At 39.8% G+C, this 21531-nt stretch overlaps 1 protein-coding gene across 1 annotated transcript; it reads left to right on the plus strand.

The window, feature by feature from the left end:
• Window positions 1-5189: 5189 nt before the first annotated feature.
• On the plus strand, window positions 5190-21313 carry RXYLT1 (ribitol xylosyltransferase 1). The gene is made up of 6 exons (XM_080811809.1): window positions 5190-5457; window positions 6250-6405; window positions 11005-11107; window positions 15073-15387; window positions 17648-17818; window positions 20810-21313. Exons 1-6 carry the CDS (start codon window positions 5289-5291, stop codon window positions 21225-21227), a joined length of 1332 nt encoding a protein of 443 aa, XP_080667935.1. The 5' UTR covers window positions 5190-5288; the 3' UTR covers window positions 21228-21313.
• The last annotated feature ends 218 nt before the right edge of the window (window positions 21314-21531 follow it).

Here is a 21531-nt window from a genome sequence, read left to right on the forward strand (position 1 = left end):
AAATTACAATTTGCTTATTTCCCAATGTTAATAAATTTCAGTAGACTTTCTTCACTTATTTGTATCATCACCTTACTTACTTACTTACACAGAAAAAAATGTATCTTATTAGGATTGATTCTTATAAATTTAATATAGCTATATAGTTAATGACTTATAAGTTGTTACATGGCCAACCCCTACCAGAAGTATCTGACTGTAAAAAAAAAAAAAAAAAACTTTGAAGCAAAGACTTTTGGCCAGCCAAGCCTTAAAAAAAAAAAAATCTCTTAAAGTACTTAATACATTTCTTGAGTATTACTGAAACATTGATACACTTAGGGAAGAATGTTGGCCAGGTATCTCAAAATATTTGTACTGTGGATTTCTAAGAATAAATATGTACTATTTCTGAGGCAGCTGGCAGAAGGCATTAGGCATTCTTTCTTAATATTTTATTGATTAATAATTTTTCCTTTTGCAGACAGAGAAGAAAATTTCACCAAATAAAATGTTTAGACTTACTTTAGTTTAATTTATCTCATGTTCCTTTATACCTTCCCTCCCACCTTTTACCTTCCCAGGTCTGGTTCCCTATCCCAGGAGCTCCAAACTCAGTTATTTACTTGGTCTCTTTTTCCACACTGCTTCACCTCCCCACCAATTTTCTTTGTCTTTCCTTCTCTCTCCTCTCACCCATCCCAGCCTGAGGAGATTCCAGTAATATACAGAAAGTAGCTCTCAGCCTTAGCACACACATTGAAAGCAAAGAGAAAGAAAAATGAATACTGCTATACTGCGATCAATTCGAAGATATATTCCTTTGTAAACTAAATGCATCACCATAATTTATTTTCAAATTGTACAGTCATTTGTAGTTTGAAGCAAAACAACACTTCCATATGTATGGTCCTCTTCCCTATTCAAGACAACCTCAACCCCATATTAGTTGTAACTTGCATATCATTCTCTATAGTAAAACCATTAGTAGCACTTGAGTGTACATGATATAGTGGGTGTTTTATGTAAGCTATAAAATAAAATAAATATTCTCTAACTTTATTTTTTTTAATTTTTTTAATTTATTTATTTGTTAGAGAGAGAGAGCGAGCAAGCACAGGCAGAGAGTGGTAGGCAGAGGCAGACGGAGAAGGAGGCTCCCCGCCAAGCAAGGAGCCCGATGCGGGACTCGATACCAGGACGCTGGGATCATGACCTGAGCCGAAGGCAGCCGCTCAACCAACTGAGCCACCCAGGCGTCCCAATATTCTCTATCTTTTTTTTTTTTTTAAAGATTTTATTTATTTATTTGACAGAGAGAGATCACAAGTAGGCAGAGAGGCAGGCAGAGAGAGAGGGGAGGAAGCAGGCTCCCCGCTGAGCAGAGAGCCCGATGCGGGGCTCGATCCCAGCACCCCGAGATCATGACCTGAGCTGAAGGCAGAGGCTTAACCCACTGAGCCACCCAGGTGCCCCCCAATATTCTCTATCTTTAAATAATTGTCACTCCCACAGAAAAGATGGGCCAAGCAAAAATATACATACAACAGCTGCCATCTCCCCAAAGAGACCACCAGAATAACCTGGTGATTAAAGAAAGCTAAATTTATTAAGTCTACTATAATAAGGGAGACCAGGGCTTTCACAGGAACTTAGAAGCCTCAGAAGGAGGAAGATAGCAAGTGATACTTTATAGGTTATGGGCATCTGAGTAAAAATGGCTTAGGACGACTCTTTTAAGACAAGGAATGGGGGGGGCGGGGGGGGCGGGGACTGAGCAGAGTTTTTGAAATAATAGCTTAGAGCTGGTGGAATGGCGGCCAATTTGTCCTTGGTTTTCTGGCACTTTCCCAGAGTTAAGCATTGAAAACCCCACATCCCAGGGACCCCTTCAGTTCTGGGCAAACAAAGACAGGTGGACACCCTAATAGGTGGGCACACCATTACAATGATTTTGAAACAAGTCTTGATAACCAAGATGTTTTTCCATAAGTAAAGAATTTCGTAAGTTTCCTAAGTGAAGTATTTGCCCAGATAAACCATCTATTTCAGCTAAACAACATTTGCCACGAAGATTGAGCTCTTTGTTCAGATTAACTAGTTTGCAGGAATTAGCTAAAATAAACACTGAAGTTAGTTATTAATTCATGGCCTTAGCCTCTTTGGCAAAAATTTACTACAAGAAAAAAGTCATGTTAGTGTAGATGGCCTGAGTTCTCAGTTCTGATACTTAAGCTATGTGGCTACAGGTGGTCTCAATTCCCAGTAGATCTACCTAGCATTTTTTTAATACTAATAAGATTTCAACCAGAAGGGGTGCCTGGGTGGCTCAGGCACCTGCCTTTGGCTCAGGTCACGATCCTGGGGTCCTGGGATCAAGTCCCACATTGGGCTCCCTACTCAACAGGGCGTCTGCTTCTCCCTCCAGTTCTGCCCCTTCCCGCCTGCTCTCATATACTGTCTCTCTCTCAAATAATTAAAATCCTAAAAAAAAAAAAAAAAAAAGAATTCAACCGGCAAATATTTACTAAACACCTAAAATATGCCAGAGCCTGTAGTAGGGGCCAGCGATACTATGAAAAGTAAATCTGTAGAGTGATCCAAGGCTGGTGATGCATTATCATCTACAAACACATATTAAGCATCTATTAGCCTTCAGGTGATACTCTAAAGATTAGTCACTGAAGACAAGCACTCCTGCTACTCTAGTCTCATCTAATCCTGCTAATAAACATTTTATTTTCACCTAAATTACTGAGTTGCCTTTAAATTTTACTGGGGAAAAAAAAAGACAAATCATCCACCTCTAAGAAAATGGCTCTCTATCTCGTATTTTCCTTCTACATCAGTAGTAACAGTGGGCGCACCTGGCTGGCTCAGTTGGTAAAGCAGGTGACTCTTAATCTCGCCCCACACTGGGTGTGGGGCCTACTTTAAAAAAAAAAAAAAAAGGCAGTAACACCATCCTTCCAGCTAGAAAATTACGAAGTTTTCTTTGATTCCTCACTATGGCTCAGAGCTGATATTTCCTCAGTACCCAGTACCGTGTCTTAACTGCTTGAAAACAGTAACGCCTTCAAATTCAAATCATTGAGTTTATTTCCATTCAAAAATGCTTTGTTTTCTTTTTAAAATATCACTATAGGGGCGCCTGAGTGGCTCAGTGGGTTAAGCCTCTGCCTTCGGCTCGGCTCGGTCATGATCTCAGGGTCCTAGGATCAAGCCCCGAGCACCGCATGGCATCGGGCTCTCTGCTCAGCGGGGAGCCTGCTTCCTCCTCTCTGTCTCAGCCTACCTCTCTGCATACTTGTGATCTCTATCTGTCAAATAAATAAATAAAAATCTAAAAAAAAAAAATCACTCTAAAGATTCTTAATGACAACAACAAAAGCCAAACCTGAAAGAAAACAAAAAGCACATCATATTTCTCTGGAGAAAAGGCCAAAAATGAGAATCTGTAAGTAAAGGAATTTTCACCTCTTCACTTAGTGGCAGTTTTGAGTAAGAAAATAGCTTGGTTGGATATACATAATTATCCCATTGATTATACTCAAAGTACTTTGGGAACTTCTTTGTTCTCCCTTTTTGTACTACCTTATTTTATATGCTCAGCTGTGGTACAGAGTCATTCTTTGATAATATATTTAATTTAGAGGAACAAATGAACATTATTCAGAGTCAAATTGGAAATTGGATCATTAAATCTATGATTAAACTCAAGCAGTTTGTTATTAGGTTCTGATATTGTTAAGCAAAAAAAACAAACGAACAAAAAAAATTATTAAAAAAAAAGGATGTGATGAGGGACCAGAACATAACTACCATAATGTCAGGAACATAGAACTGAGAACAGATGTAGAAATTTTAGTCAGATATCAAAAAAAAGTATGAGCTGTTGGTTAAGTCACCGCACGCCTCTGGACCTAAATTTTCTCCCAGCCATAAAATTTTTCTTGTCAAATTATCTACATGTCAAGATAGAAGACAGACCTGACCCCAAGAACATAAAATTCTGGAAAGGTAAGTTTTTTGCTAATGGAGGAGATGGAACCTTTATCCAGAAATGTTAAGAAGAAGACTGAATCAGTTTAGAGGGTTGAATCAGTCAAGACACAGCCAGTGGAAGGCTCTGATGACCCACTCCACACTTGTGTTCTATAACTCTCTGGCTACCAAGACTCCCAAACAGGTTGAAGGACAAAGCAATACTCAGGGGTACCGGGCTGGCTCAGTCAGTAGAGCATGTGACTCCTGATCTCAGGGTCATGAGTTCAACCCCATGTTGGGCAAAGATATTACTTTAAAAAAAATACTAAATGTAACTGACAAAAAAATGTAGCCCAACTTCACAAGGACTTGACAAAGAAAGTTTATTGACAGGATTCAATTTTATAGCCTTTATTTGACAAAAGACTACACGCCTGTGTGCACTCAAGTCTTATCAGCAATAAAACTTAATTTTCTCAAATATTGTAGTAAGATATACATAACAAAATTTGCTATTCTAACCATTTCTAAGTGTACCACCGAGTGGCATTAATTACACTGACAATGTTGTGCCACTATTACCACTTAACTTCTTTTTTTAAAGATTTTATTCTTAAGCAACCTCTACACCCAGCTGTGGGGCTCGAACTCCCAACCTGGAGCCCATGTTCCACCAACTGAGCCAGCCAGGCACTCCACCACTTAGCTTTTTTAAATAGACATGTATATCATTCATCTGTAATGTGGCAGGCCCCCTGGTAAGCTCTGGGAACAAAAACTAGAATGGGCCATGCCTTCACAGGGACGTCATGGATCATGGTGGGTGGTGGTGTTTGGGTTTGTTGGTTTTTTGTTTGTTTGTTTGTTTTACGGCCAGATAACAGGTAAGCTTTTACGTATATGGGGAGGCGGACAGGGTTGAAAGAGGCCATCGGTAAACTACAAAGGTCAAGGAGCAGCGAGCGGTTAAGACGCGATCTCCCAACGCCCAGTTCAGAACACTGACGCCAACAGGTTACCAAAGCCCGGGAAGAAGCCACGCCTACGGAGGGGCGGGGCGAGGCGAAGCCCTAGGAGAGGCTTGAGAGAGGCTGAGGGAGGAGCCTGAGCTGGGCCGGCGCGAGGGGCGGGGCGGAGGCGCCGGGGCAGCTCCGGGGCGGGGCTTGAAAGGAGGCCGGGTTATTTCTGGTTACTCCGCCCCCGCCCCCCCGCCCGCCCGGCCTGGGCCTGCACCTGAAGCCGGCAGGGCCACGGCCCAGAGCGCCGGCTTCTCCTCCCGCCCAGCACCAGGGTGGTGGTGGCGGACGGGAAGCCGCAGTGGGATGCGGCTGACGCGGAAGCGGGTCTGCTCGTTTCTCATCGCTCTGTACTGCCTCTTCTCCCTCTACGCCGCCTACCACGTCTTCTTCGGGAGTCGCCGTCGGCCGCCGGCCGCGTCTCTGCGGGGCCTAAGGAAGGGGGCGGCCGCAGCGCGGGAGAGGCGCGGCCGAGGTAGGACACTGGGCGGCAGCTGACCCGGCTCGCGGGTCCAGGGTACACCTCGCCTCCTCCAGCTCTCGGTAGCCGGCCCTGGGCTCGGGCTCGAGCTCGGAGCGTGTGTGGCTCAGTCCTCGCCCGAATCTCACACGCCGGCCCCACTCCCCACCTTCAAAGCGGGCTGGCGCGCCCTCCTGTGAAACACGTCTTGACCCTGCAAGGCGTTGTCACGGAATGCCGGAGATTCTTGGGAAGGCCGCTGGGTTGAAGACCTCTATTTCCTCATTGAAACAAAGAGCCTTCTCTAATTTTGTCCTGATTTGGGAAGGCCTCGGTGCCTTACCTCCAGATGGTGGTCATCTGTCCTGTATTTTGACCTATGTCAGAATCGGAGTCAGACTTATCTCTCCCTTTTTTCAGAATTTTTCTCAATAGAACTGTTGGACACTTTCCATTCTGAAGTCAAGTTTTTATGTATAGCTTACGTGTACACAATCTATAAAGAATAGCAAATGTTAAACTTATAACGATACCTATTATCCAGTTATTTTAGGTCTCATTTGTGAGAGATAATTTTGTGTCTCCTATTAACATTTTAAGATCTTTCAGAATAAAGATTTAATAAAAATTAAATTCTGATTTCCTTTTTTTTTAATTGTATGTGTTTAATCAGTTCAAATTCAGTTGCTTTAGCTCTATGAAAAGCTGAAATTAGCACTCCCTGACACCTCATTTAAATGGCTTGAATTTATCTACAACTACAGCTCTACCTTACTGATAAACATTGTTACTCTTTTGAAAACACAGAACAATCTACTCTGGGAAGTGAAGAATGGAATCCTTGGGAAGGAGATGAAAAAAATGAGCAACAACAGAGATTTAAAACTAGCCTTCAAATATTAAATAAATCCACAAAAGGGAAAACAGACTTCCATGTACAAATCTGGGGGAAAGCTGCCATTGGTAAGTTAATGTATAGAGCTAAGACATGTAAAAAGAATCCTAAATGTACTTTATTAATATTAAATTCAATTCATTTTAATACATTGTTTATTTCATTTGTTAATTCAAGCATCATGACACATTTTCTTACTTTTCATTAATATTTTCATTTCTGACTTCTGTTAGACAATATCTATGTAAATACACACGTACACAAAAATCTGTTGTGGGTCTTTAGAAGATTACAGCTTTATGTGTAGATACAAAGTAGAATATAAGCATCATTATATAGAAATGCCTATGTCAACTGAATTTTTATGAATTTATGTATTTATTGGACACTTGACACACAAGTATAAGATGTGGCCCCTCCCCTTGATGGCCAAACAAGTTTGGGAAACATTGAAATGAGCAAAGTTAAACAAGATTCTTTATTCCAGGCCATTCTCAGAGCCCTTAATATGCCACTGTTCATTATAAATATGTAAGGGGGATATAGGATCTAGTTAATTAAACTTAAATACCCATAAAAGCATTTTGCTCTGAGTATCATGAGATGCTAGAGTTCCAAGTTAATATATTATGCTTGGAGAATGGGACCCTAAATGAGGGTTACAAGAGTCAGAAAGAATTTAGTGAATTAAAAGGGGCTTTGTTAGGCTTTTAAACATGAGTTGGATTTATCTACAATAAGGGATAGTGGTAGAAAGGACCAAATGAGAAGAAAGTAATCAGAGAATGATGCTTTGACCTTAGTGTTTCATAAATTCATTCATGCTTGCATGCAAATATGCATCCTTGAAGATTCCTACTGACCTCCAAATTTCAAGTATCTAGATCCAGGCTCTAATCATCAGGTTCTAGCAACGTTTTTCTTTACAAAATCTCTAATATTAATTTCATCCTTTAAATTCCTACTTCCCTATTCTAGTTTTTTTCCCCCATTCTAGTTTTTAATTAATTCTACATCTTAACAGGTTTTCATGTTTCCAGCCTTTTCTCTTTGCAATTCAGTAAGCACAAAGTGACGAGATGAGTTTTATCAAACACTACTTTTCATCAATCTATTTCCCAGGCACATGGGATTCCAATTCCATTCCTATTCAAAAAGGAGGGGAAAGGGGGCACCTGGGGGTGTAGTCAATAAAGCGTTAGACTCTTGATTTCAGCTCAGGTCCTGATCTTAGGGTCGTGAGATCAAGCCCCGTGTTGGGCCCTGTGCTCAGTGCAGAGTTCTCTCCACTTCTGCCCCTTGCCCTACTTATACTCTGTCTCTTTCTTTCTCTCTTGCTCTCACTCTTGCTCTCAAATAAATAAATAAAATCTTAAAAAAAAAAAAAAGGGAGGGGGAAGGGTGGGAATGAAATCACTGGTCCAATGAATTCTAAATTACAGCCAGGCAAACTGTTAGGTTTCAAGGCCTGGGAATTATGGCTCAAAACTTTGCCTCTGGTCTTGCAGCTCTACCTTTGCAGTCATCCTTTCTTTGTCATGAACGGTAGCATGTGCTGGCTGCTGGGTGGTTTTTTTGTTTGTTTTTGTTTTTGTTTGTTTTAAGATTTTATTTATTTATTTGACAGACAGAGATCACAAGTAGGCAGAGAGGCAGACAGAGAGAGAAAGGGAAGCAGGCTCCCCAGTGAGCAGAGAGCCTAACATGGGGCTCAATCCCAGGACCCTGGGATCATGACCCGAGCTGAAGGCAGAGGCTTTAACCCACTGAGCCACCCAGGCACCCCACAGCTGGGTGGTTTTATCAGCCAGTATCCTGCTGGTAGGATTTAGGAATCAGTTCCTTTCTTACATTTCAACATCTCTCCATCTCCTTCAGTCCAAGCCAGCAGTGTTTCTGCTGATAAAACATTTTCAAGAAGCTTGTGGGTCTCCTATGTATGTCACAGGGATTAACTCTATTAAACAAGAACTCTTCCAGGTCTTTCCTGGAGAATCTCATCTCTCTTTCTGGCTTCTGCTGAGATAGCTTAGAAGACCCATGAATTACACACCTAATATCTATGTGACTGAATATTTTAACCTTCTTAGCCTTTTGAGGCACTAGCAAAAAGACACTCAGCTACATCCTTCACCTTCTTTCAGAAACATGCCTTCCTGACAGTGAATCTCCTAGTTTTCCACCCTTTGCAATTGAACAAGCTGAGACTTTCCCAAATCATTAAGTCCCAGCTCCTTCTTACTTAACAGTTCCTCCCTCAATCACTCTTTCCTCTTACATTTACTATAATTAGCAAGAAGAAGCCAGACCACAGCTTCAACACTACCTGGAAATCTCTTTAGCTAAATATCCAAGTTTATCACTTACACATTCCACTTTTCATATAACTTCTGGACACAATTCAGCTAAACATTCTGGTGCTATTATAAGCAGGATCCCCTTTTCTTCAGTTTCTAATAATATGTTCCTCATTTCCTTCTGAGCCCTCACCAGCAGCACTTTTTTTTTTTTAAGATTTTATTTATTTATTTGACAGAGATCACAAGTAGGCAGAGAGGCAGACAGAGAGAGAGGGGAGAAGCAGGCTCCCTGCTGAGCAGAGAGCCCGATGTGGGGCTCGATCCCAGGACCCTGAGATCATGACCTGAGCTGAAGGCAGAGGCTTAACCCACTGAGCCACCCAGGCACCCCACCAGCAGCACTTTTAACCTGCATATTTCTACTCATAGTCTGCTTAGATGTTTATAAAAACGAATATGGGGTTTATTTCTACTGTGCTTTTTCTCTTCTGAGTTCTCACTAGCTGAGTCACTAACACCCATACTTCTACCTATAACCTGTCTAAGGCATTTTAAAATCATGCTCCTCAAAGTTCTTCTAGCCTCTTCATTGCCCAATTCCAAAGGCACTTCCAGATTTTAAAATATTTGTTATAGTAGTATCTCATTTCCAGATACCATAATCTCGTTTCCTTTAGCTGCCATAACCAGTTACCAAAACTTTAGTGAATTAAAACAATACAAATTTATTATCTTTTTTAAAATTAAGATGTAATTGACATATGACATTATATTAGTTTCAGGTGTACAACATAATGGTTTGAGATATTTGTATTTCGTGAAGTTATCAACATAGTAAGTCTAGTTAGTATCTATCACCACACACACACTTTTTTCCCTTGTGATGAGAACTTTTAAGATCTACTCTCTTAGCAACTTTCAAATATATAAAACAGTATTATTAACTATAGTCACCATAAACTTAAATCTTACATTTTTGAAGGTAGAAGTCTAAAATGCATCCAAGGGCTGTATTCTTTTTAGAGGCTCTAGAGGAGGATCTCTTTCCTTGACTTTTGCAGCTTCTTGAGATCTGTTTCCTTGACTTCTGTGACATTGCTTGACTCCTGGCCCCGCTTCACTCCAACTTCTGTTTCCATCCTAATACCTCCTCCCCTCACTCTGACACTCTTGCATCCTTGTAGGGACTCTTATGATTGCCTAGGGCCCATCCAGATAATCCAGGATAACCTCCCCACCTCAACATCCTTAATCACACATAGAAAATTTCTTTCAGGGGCATCTAGGTGGTTCAGTCAGCTAAGAATCTGCTTTTGGCTCAAGTTATAATCCCAGGGTCCTGGGATCGAGCCCCACATTGGGCTCCCTGCTCTGTTGGGAGCCTGCATCTCCCTCCCCCTCTGCTACTTCTCCTACTTGTGAGTGCTCGAGCTCTCTCTCTCTCTCTCTCTGTCAAATGAATAAATAAAATCTTTAAAAAAAAAAAAAAGTTTCTTTTGCCCTGTAGGATAATGTATTCATAGATTCTAGAGATTACATCTCTGGACATCTTGGGTGAACAGGGAAGCATTATTGGGCCACCACACATGGAAAGCTTTATCTGTTTGGCTAGGTGTTTAAATAGTTATTTTGTGGGTGTCCTTTAGTACCGGGGCATAATGAGACTAGAACAAAGCACTTCTGATAATGTAAGTAAAACAGGGCTCCCAGATTATTTCATTCTGCTTTCCTCTACTCTCAGAGCTTTCGCTCCAGTGAAATGATAGGAAAATATCAGGAGCCGCCCTAAGGAGATAGATGCGAAGGCATTTGTTTGCAGAGGGCATGATGCCATGAGGGGTGTGTGTTCAAGTGAGGAGGAGTTACTATCTCCCTAATGTATTCACTGTATGCATATATACATGAGCTCCTCTGGTGGTGGTTGGCAAAAAATGGTGAATACCCCTAGTTTATTATAATACAGAAAACATTCTAATCATGTAATAACTTACATTATAACACATGTGGGGGTAAAATAGGTAGTAAAAGTCCAATGATAATCAGAGATTTCTCAGATTTAGAGTAAGAGAGGTTATTGTCTTTAATATAACCCGCATTCTGCCACATTTCACACTGACGACCTCTGAATTCTGTCATATGTTAACCGCCATATTGATGATTTTGAGCTATTGCTTGGCAGAACTGCCTGCCAGGGGACCAAAAAGGAATACAGTCTGTTTTCCTGGTCAAATTATATAAATTATTATAAATTATATAAATGATATAAATTTATAAATTATATAAATGAGCAGAACATAAACTCATCACACACCATAGTAAACCAGACAGTAAATGGGCTTGTTCTTGTTTTTTTTTTTTAATTACCAGGTTTGTATCTCTGGGAGCATATTTTTGAAGGCTTACTTGATCCCACTGATGTGACTGCTCAGTGGAGAGAAGGAAATTCAGTTGTAGGAAGAACACATTACAGGTATTAATTGTGCAACGTTAAGGTTTGCTGTGTTTCTATACAATGTTTTATGTAAATATGAGGAGAAAAATAAGAGGAAAACTTATTTAGAGACAATATTTCCTCTTCCACTTGTGCATAGAAAAATGAATCTCATGAATATATATTGTAGTTACAGCTTATCTGAACATTTTACAAAATACTTCCTTTTTTTAATTTTGTCTGTTTCATTTTTATCAAAACATTTCTGATTATATGGGAAAGTTCATGCTCCAAATTTTATAACATTTGATTGTTGATAAGCATTTAATATTCCATATCTTGAAGGAGTAATATATAATCTTCAAAATATTTTCATTTTTCTCTTTCATATATTAGTCATGTTCACATACTTTATAATACTCAAGTGGTAGCAAAGTTATTGTTAAGAGTTGTGAAAATTTTATAAAAACACTTATATATGAATTCTTTCATGATTTGATGGTATAGATTGCCATTTTAATGCAGTTACTCAGAAATCTTTTTTTTTTTAAGATTTTGTTTATTTATTTGAGTGAGAGAGCACAGAGGGAGAAGCAGACTCCCCACTGAGCAAAGAGCCTAATGCAGGACTCAATCCCAGGATTGAGCTGGGACCTGAGCTGAACAAAGCAAGACACTTAACCAACTGAGCCACCCAGGGTCCCCCAGAAATCTTTTTTTTTTTTTTTTCTGATTCAGTAAAACCAATGTATAATTAAGACATCTTAAGTTTTTATTTTTATAAAACTTTTACCTATGACTGCACATTTTCTAAAGATTTTTATGTAGGTAGAATTATGATTATTTTCTTTAGGAAAAAGTGTGGTAATTTTGCTCAATGAAAGAGTGCTATTTTCTATTAGATTCTGCTTTCTTATTGAAATAAAAATTATTTAAATGCTTATTTCAGGGGCATCTGGGTGGCTCAGTGGGTTAAGGCCTCTGCCTTCGGCTCAGGTCATGATCTCAGCGTCCTGGGATCGAGCCCCACATCGGGCTCTCTGCTCATCAGGGAGCCTGCTTCCTCCTCTCTCTCTGCCTGCTTCTCTGCCTACTTGTGATCTCCATCTGTCAAATAAATAAATAAAATCTTTTTTAAAAAATGCTTATTTCATGTAATAATTGTACTCTTAGGGGGAAAATGTCAACTAAAGATTCAGGTTTCTATTAGGATTCCACTTATTTCAATCAAAAAGAAAAGCTATGGTTAATCTCAATTTCATTTGAAGTTTCTCTGCTCCTTTAATTCTTGCTTTACACACGTGGAAAGCAATTTCATTTCATGTATCTTTTCAAAGTAATTGTTCTTGAGAAGTAAATAGGTTTTTATACTTTTTAAGATTTTATTTATTTAAGTAACCTCTATCCCATCATGGGGCTCAAACTCTTGACCCTAGGATCAAGAGTCACACACTTCTCCAACTGAGCCAAAATGGGTGAATTTTATGAAATGTAAATTAAAACTTACTCTGTCATGATCTTTAGAAATAAGTTCAACTTTTTTTTTCAACTTTTTCTTAAAGCAGCAGATGCTAATTGAAATACCATAATTGAGCTCTGTTAATAAATTAAATAATGTGACATCTAGCTTTTGTTTTATCAAATGGATGGACAGTTAGTTACATATCTTGTGATAATTCCTGCATATGGACATTACAGGACTCAGAAGGCAGTCTTTAAAGGATAAGCAAAGGCCATGATGAGCGAAGTAAGATTCCTCCTAAGAAATTAAAAATGAAGTTGCCCTATGAAATTAAACTATAAATCAATATACAATAGATATGAGTAGAAATAAGCAAAGTTCCTTCAAGAGACAGAATGAGTCCCAGGCTTGCTTGTAACCTAACTGAACATATTAATATAAAGAATGTATCGACAAGGTTTATGTGAAGGTACATGAAGGAGAGATAATATTCAGTTCTGGAAACAGAAAGGAGAAGGGAAGGTAGGGAGATGTTGCGGTACCTATTTAAGTAATAGTAAAAGTAGTAAAACTAATAACAGCACTAAGACTCCTATAGTGATTCCTTTTTGCCAGGTTCTGTTCTAAGCACTGTACATCTGTTAATGCATTTAGTCTTCAAAATAATCCTGCGAGGGGGTCCTGGCTAGCTCAGTTGGTGGGACATGTAACTCTTGATCTCGGGATTGTGAGTTTGAGCCTCATGTCAGGTGTAAAGATTACTTAAAAATAAATAAACTTCTGGCAGTGCCACTGCTGCAGGGTCACGCCATTCACACACTCCATGAAGACATGGCAAAAACGTCCAGCCCTACCTAGTGCATCAAGTCTCTGATTGCTGGCAAGGGGGGTAACAACTGCACAGTCTCCAAGACAGAGTTCCTAACATTTATGAATACAGAACTGGCTGCCTTCACAAAGAACTAGAAGGACTCTGGTGTCCTTGACTACATGATGAAGAAAATGGATGATAGACAGCTAGATTTCCGAGAATTTCTTCTTCTTTGATGGCCTGGCCATAGCTTTCCTTGATTCCTTTACAAGGAAGTAAATCTAAGGGCCTCTTGGGCCTGCCCTCCAGACCACCCCCTTTCCTTCAAAGCAGCCTCCCAATCATCACCTCCTCCTCACATCCTACTCGGACTGTGAACCCAGAGCATCCACTGCCCTTTGCAGGCCAGTCCTCCTGGTAGTTAATAAAGAGATAGCGTTGTTTAAAGCAAAACAGAGTTTTTATTACATCTTTCTTTTTTTAAGATAGGTTTATAATTTAAAAGACTAATAAGTGGTTATTATAGTAACTTGGAAAAGTCAGAAGACATTTTCATCACTCATAATTCCACTGTGCCCAGAATTCCAAAAACAGGGTTAGACAGCATTTCATTATGTCTACTTCCGGTCTTTTATCTATGTCTAGTATTATGTCATTAAAATTGTACTATAGATGCAATATTGTTTCTTGCTTTTTCACAGAGAATAATAGAATATATTCTCATTTACCCATCATGGAGAACCAACAAATTCTAGCTCTCTGTCATATTTCCTTTAGACACTTAACTTTCCTCTTTTTTTTTTTTTTAAGATTTTATTTATTTATTTGACAGAGATCACAAGTAGGCAGAGAGGCAGGCAGAGAGGCAAGCAGAGAGAGGGGGTAGGGAAAGCAGGCTCTGTGCTGAGCAGAGAGTCCGATATGGGGCTTGATCCCAGGACCCTGAGATGACCTGAGCGGAAGGCAGAGGCTTAACCCACTGAGCCACCCAGGCGCCCCAACATTTAACGTTCCTCTTAAAAGAATTAAATATTCCCAGTAATAGGGAAGCTTTCTTTATACTATTCCCTAGTTCTTTTTCTCTTGCTCCTCCTCAAAGGCAACCCCTGTAATGAATCTGGTGTGTATGTGTATCCTCCCATTCATATTTTTATATTTATACTTATACTAGATTTAAGCACAATTTTTTATATTGTACTTTCAAATATACATAGAATTATCATATTTTTTGAGACTTAACCTCCGTGGATGTTTATAATGCCACCCTCCATCTCTCACTTAACCTCCATTTCTCACCTCCAATTCATCACTTACCCTTCCTTCAGATAAAGAGCAAAACAGTAACTCCCACATAAAAGAGGTGGGAACTACTGACTTAAACTATACAGAGGAGAAACTATACAGAGTTTCACATGATTCAGCTGTGAATAGTTTACCAGGTCAAACTGGCCAGCACGTATTTTCAGTGTGGTTAAAAGTAACAACAAAGCTACCACATTTCTGATTATCATATGCAGTTGATCTTACTACAACCAAAGCTTCCCATTGATTTACATCCATGCTCTATCATTCAAACCTGTTCAGGAAAACTTGCATTATAGAAATTATGTTTCTAGAAAGAATACAGATTACATCTCACTGTAGATTTTATGTAAAATGATTAAAAACTTCTGATATCAAATACCTTTGTTCTTTGTCTCATGCTCTTGTTTTGTTGTATTGTTTTAACAGCTTCATCACTGGCCCAGCTGTAGTCCCAGGGTACTTTCCCATTGATGTGAATAACGTGGTACTCATTCTAAATGGGAGAGAAAAGGCTAAGATCTTTTATGCCACCCAGTGGCTACTTTATGCACAAAATTTGGTGCAAACTAAAAAACTCCAGCATCTCGCCGTTGTGTTGCTTGGAAATGAACATTGTAATAATGAATGGATAAACCAGTTCCTCAAAAGAAATGGAGGCTTTGTGGAGCTGCTTTTCATAATATATGACAGCCCCTGGGTTGATGATGTGGATATCTTTCAGTGGCCTTTAGGAGTGGCAACGTAAGTACAAAATACTATTAGGTACTTATAGACTCTAAGACCTGAATTTCTGAATCAGGAAGATTGTACTTTAAATTTGTAATAAATGTAGTTCTGGGATCATCTGGGAGGCCAAGTACAATATTTTCCATAGAAAAAATCTGGTTTGGTCTCATGCTTCAATAATAATAACGATATTTTTAGAGTACCTTAGGCTTTGTTTGTTTGTTTTATAGAGTGTGAGTGGGGAAGAAGGGCAGAGGGAAATGGAGAAAGAGAATCTTAAATAGTCTCCATGCCCAGCGCAGAACCCAACTCAGGGCTCGATCTCACAACCCTGAGATCATGACCTGAGCCAAAATCAAGAGTCAGACGCTTAACCAACTGAACCACCCAGGCGCCCCCAGAGTATTTTAGGATTTTATAAGGAGAGCAGATAAGTTAACTTTTTGTATTTTAAAACTCCAAGGCATAGGATGAATTTCAAGTTTACCAGTAGTGCCCTAAAGAGATGTCTGACAGAGAATGGCAGAGAGGCAGACCTTCTTAAAACAACTATACAATCTATATAATTCATAGTAAAAACAAACAAAAAAATCTTACTTAAATATTAAGGGGTGCCTGTGTGGCTCAGGTGGTTAAGCATCTGCCTTTGGCTCAGGTCCTGGGGATTGAGCCCTGCATCAGGCTCCCTGCTCATTGGGGAGCCTGTTTCTCCCTCTGCCTTCTGCTCCCCCTGCTTTTGCTCTCTCTCTCGGTCTTTCTCTCTGACAAATAAATAAATTTTTTTTAAAAATTTAGAAAAGCAGGGGCGCCTGGGTGGCTCAGTGGGTTAAAGCCTCTGCCTTCGGCTCAGGTCATGATCCCAGGGTCCTGGGATCGAGTCCCACATCGGGCTCCTTGCTCAGCAGGGAGCCTGCTTCTCTCGCTGCCTCTGCCTGCCTCTCTGCCTGCTTGTGTGTACTCTCTCTCTGACAAATAAATAAATAAAGTTTTTAAAAAAAAAAAAAAAGCTTCACCCTTATAGGCAGGTTGTATCTCAGGCACACAGTTAGGTCTCTAATATTTCCAAATGTCCATAAGAATAGGTCAATTGCAAAAGGCCTCTTTGGTATGCCATGAGAGGTTTTAAAAATATTTTTTTGTTATTTTTTTAAAAGTTAGGGTTTTTTTTTTTTTAAGATTTATTTACTCATTTGAGAGAGAGAGACCGTGTGGGGAAGGGGCAGAGGGAAAAGGAGAGAGAGTCTTAAGCTGACTCCATGCTGAGCGCAGAGCCCAACTCAGGGCCCTATCTCCAAACCCCGAGACCATGACCTGAGCTAAAACCAAGGGTCGGAGGCTTAACTGACTGTGCCACCTAGGCACCCCAATTTTTTTTAATCTACTTTAAGGGTACCTGGATGACTCAGTTGGTTGGCCATCCAACTCTTGATTTCAGCTCAAGTCATGGTCTCAGAGTCCTGGGATTCAGCCCTGCGTCGGACTTCTATGCGCTCTGCACAGAGTCTGCTTGGGATTCTCTCTCTCCCTCTCCCTCTGCTCCCTCCCTCCTTGCATGCATGCACCTCCCCCAATAATTAAATAAATTAAAGAATAAAATCTTTTTTAAAAATCAGCCTATAAGGGCGCCTGGGTGGCTTGGTTGGTTGAGCGGATGCTTTCAGCTCAGGTCATGATCTCAGAGTCCCAGGATCAAATCCCACATCAGGCTCCCAGCTCCATGGGGAGTCTGCTTTTCCCTCTGACCTTCTCAGCTCTCATGCTCTCTCTCACTTTCTCTCTCTCAGAAGAATAAATAAAATCTTTTTTAAAAAAATCAGCCTGCAAGAGCTGTTTTTTAAAAAATCTACTTTAAAAACATTTGAGAAATTGGAGCTCTTTGCTGTAGAAATGTGTATTCTGTAATCTTTCCATCATTAAAACATTCATTAAATCATCACCATTATGAATGTGGATTATTTATACTTTGAAGGTCTTGAATTCAACCTTCCTTATAACTACAAGTATATGGAAGTTGAAGAGTATTAAAAAAAAATTTCAGACACTTAATCTCCATGGCAGTTTTATAAAAGATGTCAATGTGAGGTTATTTTTTTTAAATTAGTAGATTCAGAGACTTTTCCAAAGTAAGCGTGGAAAATTACAGTTTGAGGTTTAGAAAATCATACTTGAAATCTCTCCTCTCTGCATCATCATGCTACCTAAGGTGTTAGGTTATACAATAACTTGCCAGTCCTACTGTCATACGCTATTAACTCATATGTACTTATTTTTGTAGATACAGGAATTTTCCTCTGGTGGAACCAAGTTGGTCAATGCTGCATAATGAAAGGCCCTACTTATGTAATTTCTTAGGAACTGTTTATGAAAATTCATCCAGACAAGCACTGATGAACATTTTGAAACAAAATGGGAATGATAAGCTTTGTTGGGTTTCAGCAAGAGAACAGTAAGTTCTATGTTTACTTGATTCACCCATTTTGTTCTCCAATCCATGAGGTGCTTTATGCAGCAGCACAGGTCTCCAAAGAGACATCGTTAGCTTCATTAATAATACCAGTCTTCCTGCAGAAGGTATATCAGTAAATAAGGCTCTGTAGAAACTGGGTTGTATGCATTTAAAATTGGGAGAATCTCCTATAGCTGGAGTCCATCCTTTAGAGGAATGCTAGTAACTATCCTATGCAAATGTCAATTGTTCAAGATTCCTCAGTATTTGTTAGTTAGACCTGACACATAAGTGATTATGAGTGCCAGTAAGACCTTAGGTTCATTCCTAAGATGTTTGGCAGACCAGTTTCAGTGTTCCAAGAGTGGCACGAAGTACTCCTTACAACTTACAGAACTGACAGCACCCCGAGGACAGAACAGGACATACTATTCTCCGAATCCCCAGATCTAACATAGGACCTTACACAAAATAGGCCTAAGATAAATGGGGAGTGGATGGTTGGATGGATGGATGAATTTAACTTTCTTCCATCTTTTGCATGGTAATCATGAAAACAGGTGTTCATGGAGTGAGGGAGAAATCTTGGAATTATTCCTTTTGTTTTTAAATAAACAAATGCAGTTTCATGTGTAGAGTCATCAGAGAAGAAATGCTTTAAAAACGTCCCTCCAGATCTAGAAATATATTAATTGTAGCAGATACTCTCTTTTTGAAGTCATTAACTGCCAACTCAAACAACAGAGTTAGAGTTAGTGTAACCATACTGTATCCATTCAGTCACCAACTGTTTTTCAAGCAACTGCTATATGCCTGAAACTCTCTCAGCCCTGAAGGATATAGCAGGGAACAAAACAGTCAAAAGTCCATGCCCTCCTAGAACTGAAATGTTTGTTAGAGGAGACAAGCCAGTAAAATATATTGTGTGTCAGAAGATAGATGCCATGTGAAAACAGCTGAGCAGAGGAGGGATGTAGAGAGGACTAGGGATCAGGAGTGGAGCATCTGCTGTTATAGAATGGCCAAGGAAAGCTCCAGTATGAAGCACAGGCCGGAAGAAGCTGCAGGAGTGAACCCCATTTCTATTTAGGAGAAGGGTAGTCCCGGCAGAGGGAAAGCAAATGTAAAGAACCACAGGGGGACAGTATACCAGAAAAGGGATGAATGAGGGCAGTGTAAAATATCAAAGTTTATTGTAGAAACAGAATTATTCTTGTAATTCCTCTTATAGCATTGAGCCTGGAGGTCAAGTAGGTGTCCTTGCTTCTTTCTCATTGCTACTTCCAGACCCTTCTCCTTTTTTCCTCCCTAAAACCTCCCATTTTGAATATCATATCAGCAAACAACCATCCAACAAAACCATCCATTGTTCTTCCACTTTGAAGTCATTTACTGACCCTGCGGTTTATCTCCTTAACTCTGTGAAGAGTTTAGTTCTGGCACACTCTCACTCTCTCCCATGTTACTCCAACCTAATTCTTGGTGATTCCCAATCTACATAGATGGTCCTTCTTTCACCTTTGTCTTATAGTCCTTTGCCCCCGTCTTCCAATGATCTGGTCCTCCTTGGCCACTCAGTGTCATGCTCATTTCTTAGACTCTATCATTACACATACTTCGTCTTCTCTGTGATCTCAGGTTCCAGCATCTCTCTCTGTAACCACCATTTTCTGTCATTCCAGCTCACTCGCTGTAAATATCTGACTCCAACAGGTTAGCTGGGATTTATAATTCATTGTTCTTACTACCTTTTCATTGGCCTTTGTTCACTTCATCTTTACTTTCTTCTTCTCCCCACTTAAATGTCATAGTCAACTATGACTGATACGCATAGTTCCTAGTTCCCTAATGGAGCAAACCCTAACTCTAGTTAAATCCAGCTCTCTTAACCTGCGCCATACCTGCACCATGCAGCCAAACACACACACACACGGAATCGTGCCAATAGACCTTGCTTTAAATACACAATCTTGACTCTCAAGTGCCCAGCAATCAGATGTTTTCCTTATCCATGTATTTTCCCCTCTCCTACAAGACTGTTTTTTACCTTCTCTTCTTCTCTCCCCTGACCCTATCGCTTATTTCACAGAGACAATAGGAACAGTCGGGAGAGAATGTGAAGCTTTCTAGAGATCTCTCAACTTCTACCCTTGCTCCTGTACAGTCTATTCTCAACACAAAGGCCAGATTAATTCTGAAAAAACGTGGGTCAGGTCAGTCACCCTGTGATCACAGCCTTCCACGATGGGTTGCTCTGACTTTATCCTCCATCCCTCTCCCCCTCAGTTACCCTGCGTCAGCCAGCCTGGCTCTTCCTTGTTCTTCCTTGACCTTGACCTTGCCAGGCACACACTGTCTGTACTTATACTGCACTCGGTTCTCCCCTGAAATGTCTGCATGTTTTGCTGCCTCACATCCACTGTATGCTCAGACGTTCCCTGCTTTACCTATTTAAAACTGCGACTACTAGTTCAGAAACCCCCTCATCACTTCTCTGCTTTGTTTTTCTTCATACTATTTAATACCTAAATAACATACTGACTGACTGGTTTACTATCCATCTCCATCCCTGGCACTAGAATGTAAGCTCTGTAAGAACACAATGTTGGAGGGTGGTTTAGAGAAAGACCTGGACCTCAGAAGACATTTAGCTGGCTTAGTTGGTAGAGCATGAGACTCTTGAATTCAGGGTTGTGAGTTCAAACCCCACGCTGGGTATAGGGATTACTTAAAATCTTTAAAAATATATATATATTGGCTGGATTAACGTTCATTCAGATATGTTATGGTGACTATTAGATTTAAACATATGCCACTGTAAACTTCTCAAACCCTTAAATATTTTCAAGAAATCTATTTGGGCAAGATTTTATTTCTGTCTTCTGCCTGTCATCTCTATAATGTGTTCACCATTTCCTGTAGCTGACATTTTCCCTCACAAAAGACATGCTTAGTAAAGTGAAAATGACAGTTGTTTTTCTGATTTTTTAGGTGGCAGCCTCAGGAAACAAATGAAAGCCTTAAGAATTATCAAGATGCTTTGCTTCAGAGTGATCTCACATTGTGCCCGGTAGGAGTAAACACAGAATGTTATAGAATATACGAGGCTTGCTCCTATGGCTCTGTTCCTGTGGTAGAAGATATAATGACAGCTGGCAGCTGTGGAAATACATCTGTTTACCATAATGCTCCTCTGCAGTTACTCAAGTCCATGGATGCTCCCTTTATCTTTATTAAGAACTGGAACGAACTTCCTGCTGTTTTAGAAAAAGAGAAAACTCTCATTTTGCAAGAAAAGGTTCAAAGAAGAAAAATGTTACTTCACTGGTATCAGAACTTCAAAAGAGAGCTAAAAAGGAAATTTACTAATATTTTAGAAAGCTCATTTTTAATGAATAATAAAGGGTAACTCTTAATTATCTTTTTAAGCTAAAATCTGCTCTTTAAAGTCATTTCTAATACGTGTGTGTGTGTGTGTGTAAATGTTCTTTGAGGTACCCTCGTGGACCCTAGATTATGTATGTAGCGTCAACTAAGTGCTCTGTTGTTGGGTTACTCCTGAAAATGAAGTTAAAATGTTACTCAAACTCACTTTTACTAAGTCAGATGATTTAATATTTATCAACTCTTCTGAGCCATTCACATCCACTCTAGGGAAGCAGCATTCTGTGGTGGAAAGACAGATTTAGAGTCAGATTGAACCTGGGTTGAAA

This window comes from Martes martes (genome assembly GCF_963455335.1).
Source record: "Martes martes genome assembly, chromosome: 8".
NCBI classification, from domain to species: domain Eukaryota; kingdom Metazoa; phylum Chordata; class Mammalia; order Carnivora; family Mustelidae; genus Martes; species Martes martes.

What these genes read in the sequence shown, in the direction of transcription:
- RXYLT1 (XM_080811809.1), top strand. Translation starts at nt 5,289, where the DNA reads ATGCGGCTGACGCGGAAGCGGGTCTGCTCGTTTCTCATCGCTCTGTAC. An exon ending in CTGGGGGAAAGCTGCCATTG is followed by an intron (nt 6,406 to 11,004) that starts GTAAGTTAATGT and finishes TTTAATTACCAG; the next exon opens with GTTTGTATCTCTGGGAGCAT. An exon ending in GTAGGAAGAACACATTACAG is followed by an intron (nt 11,108 to 15,072) that starts GTATTAATTGTG and finishes TTGTTTTAACAG; the next exon opens with CTTCATCACTGGCCCAGCTG.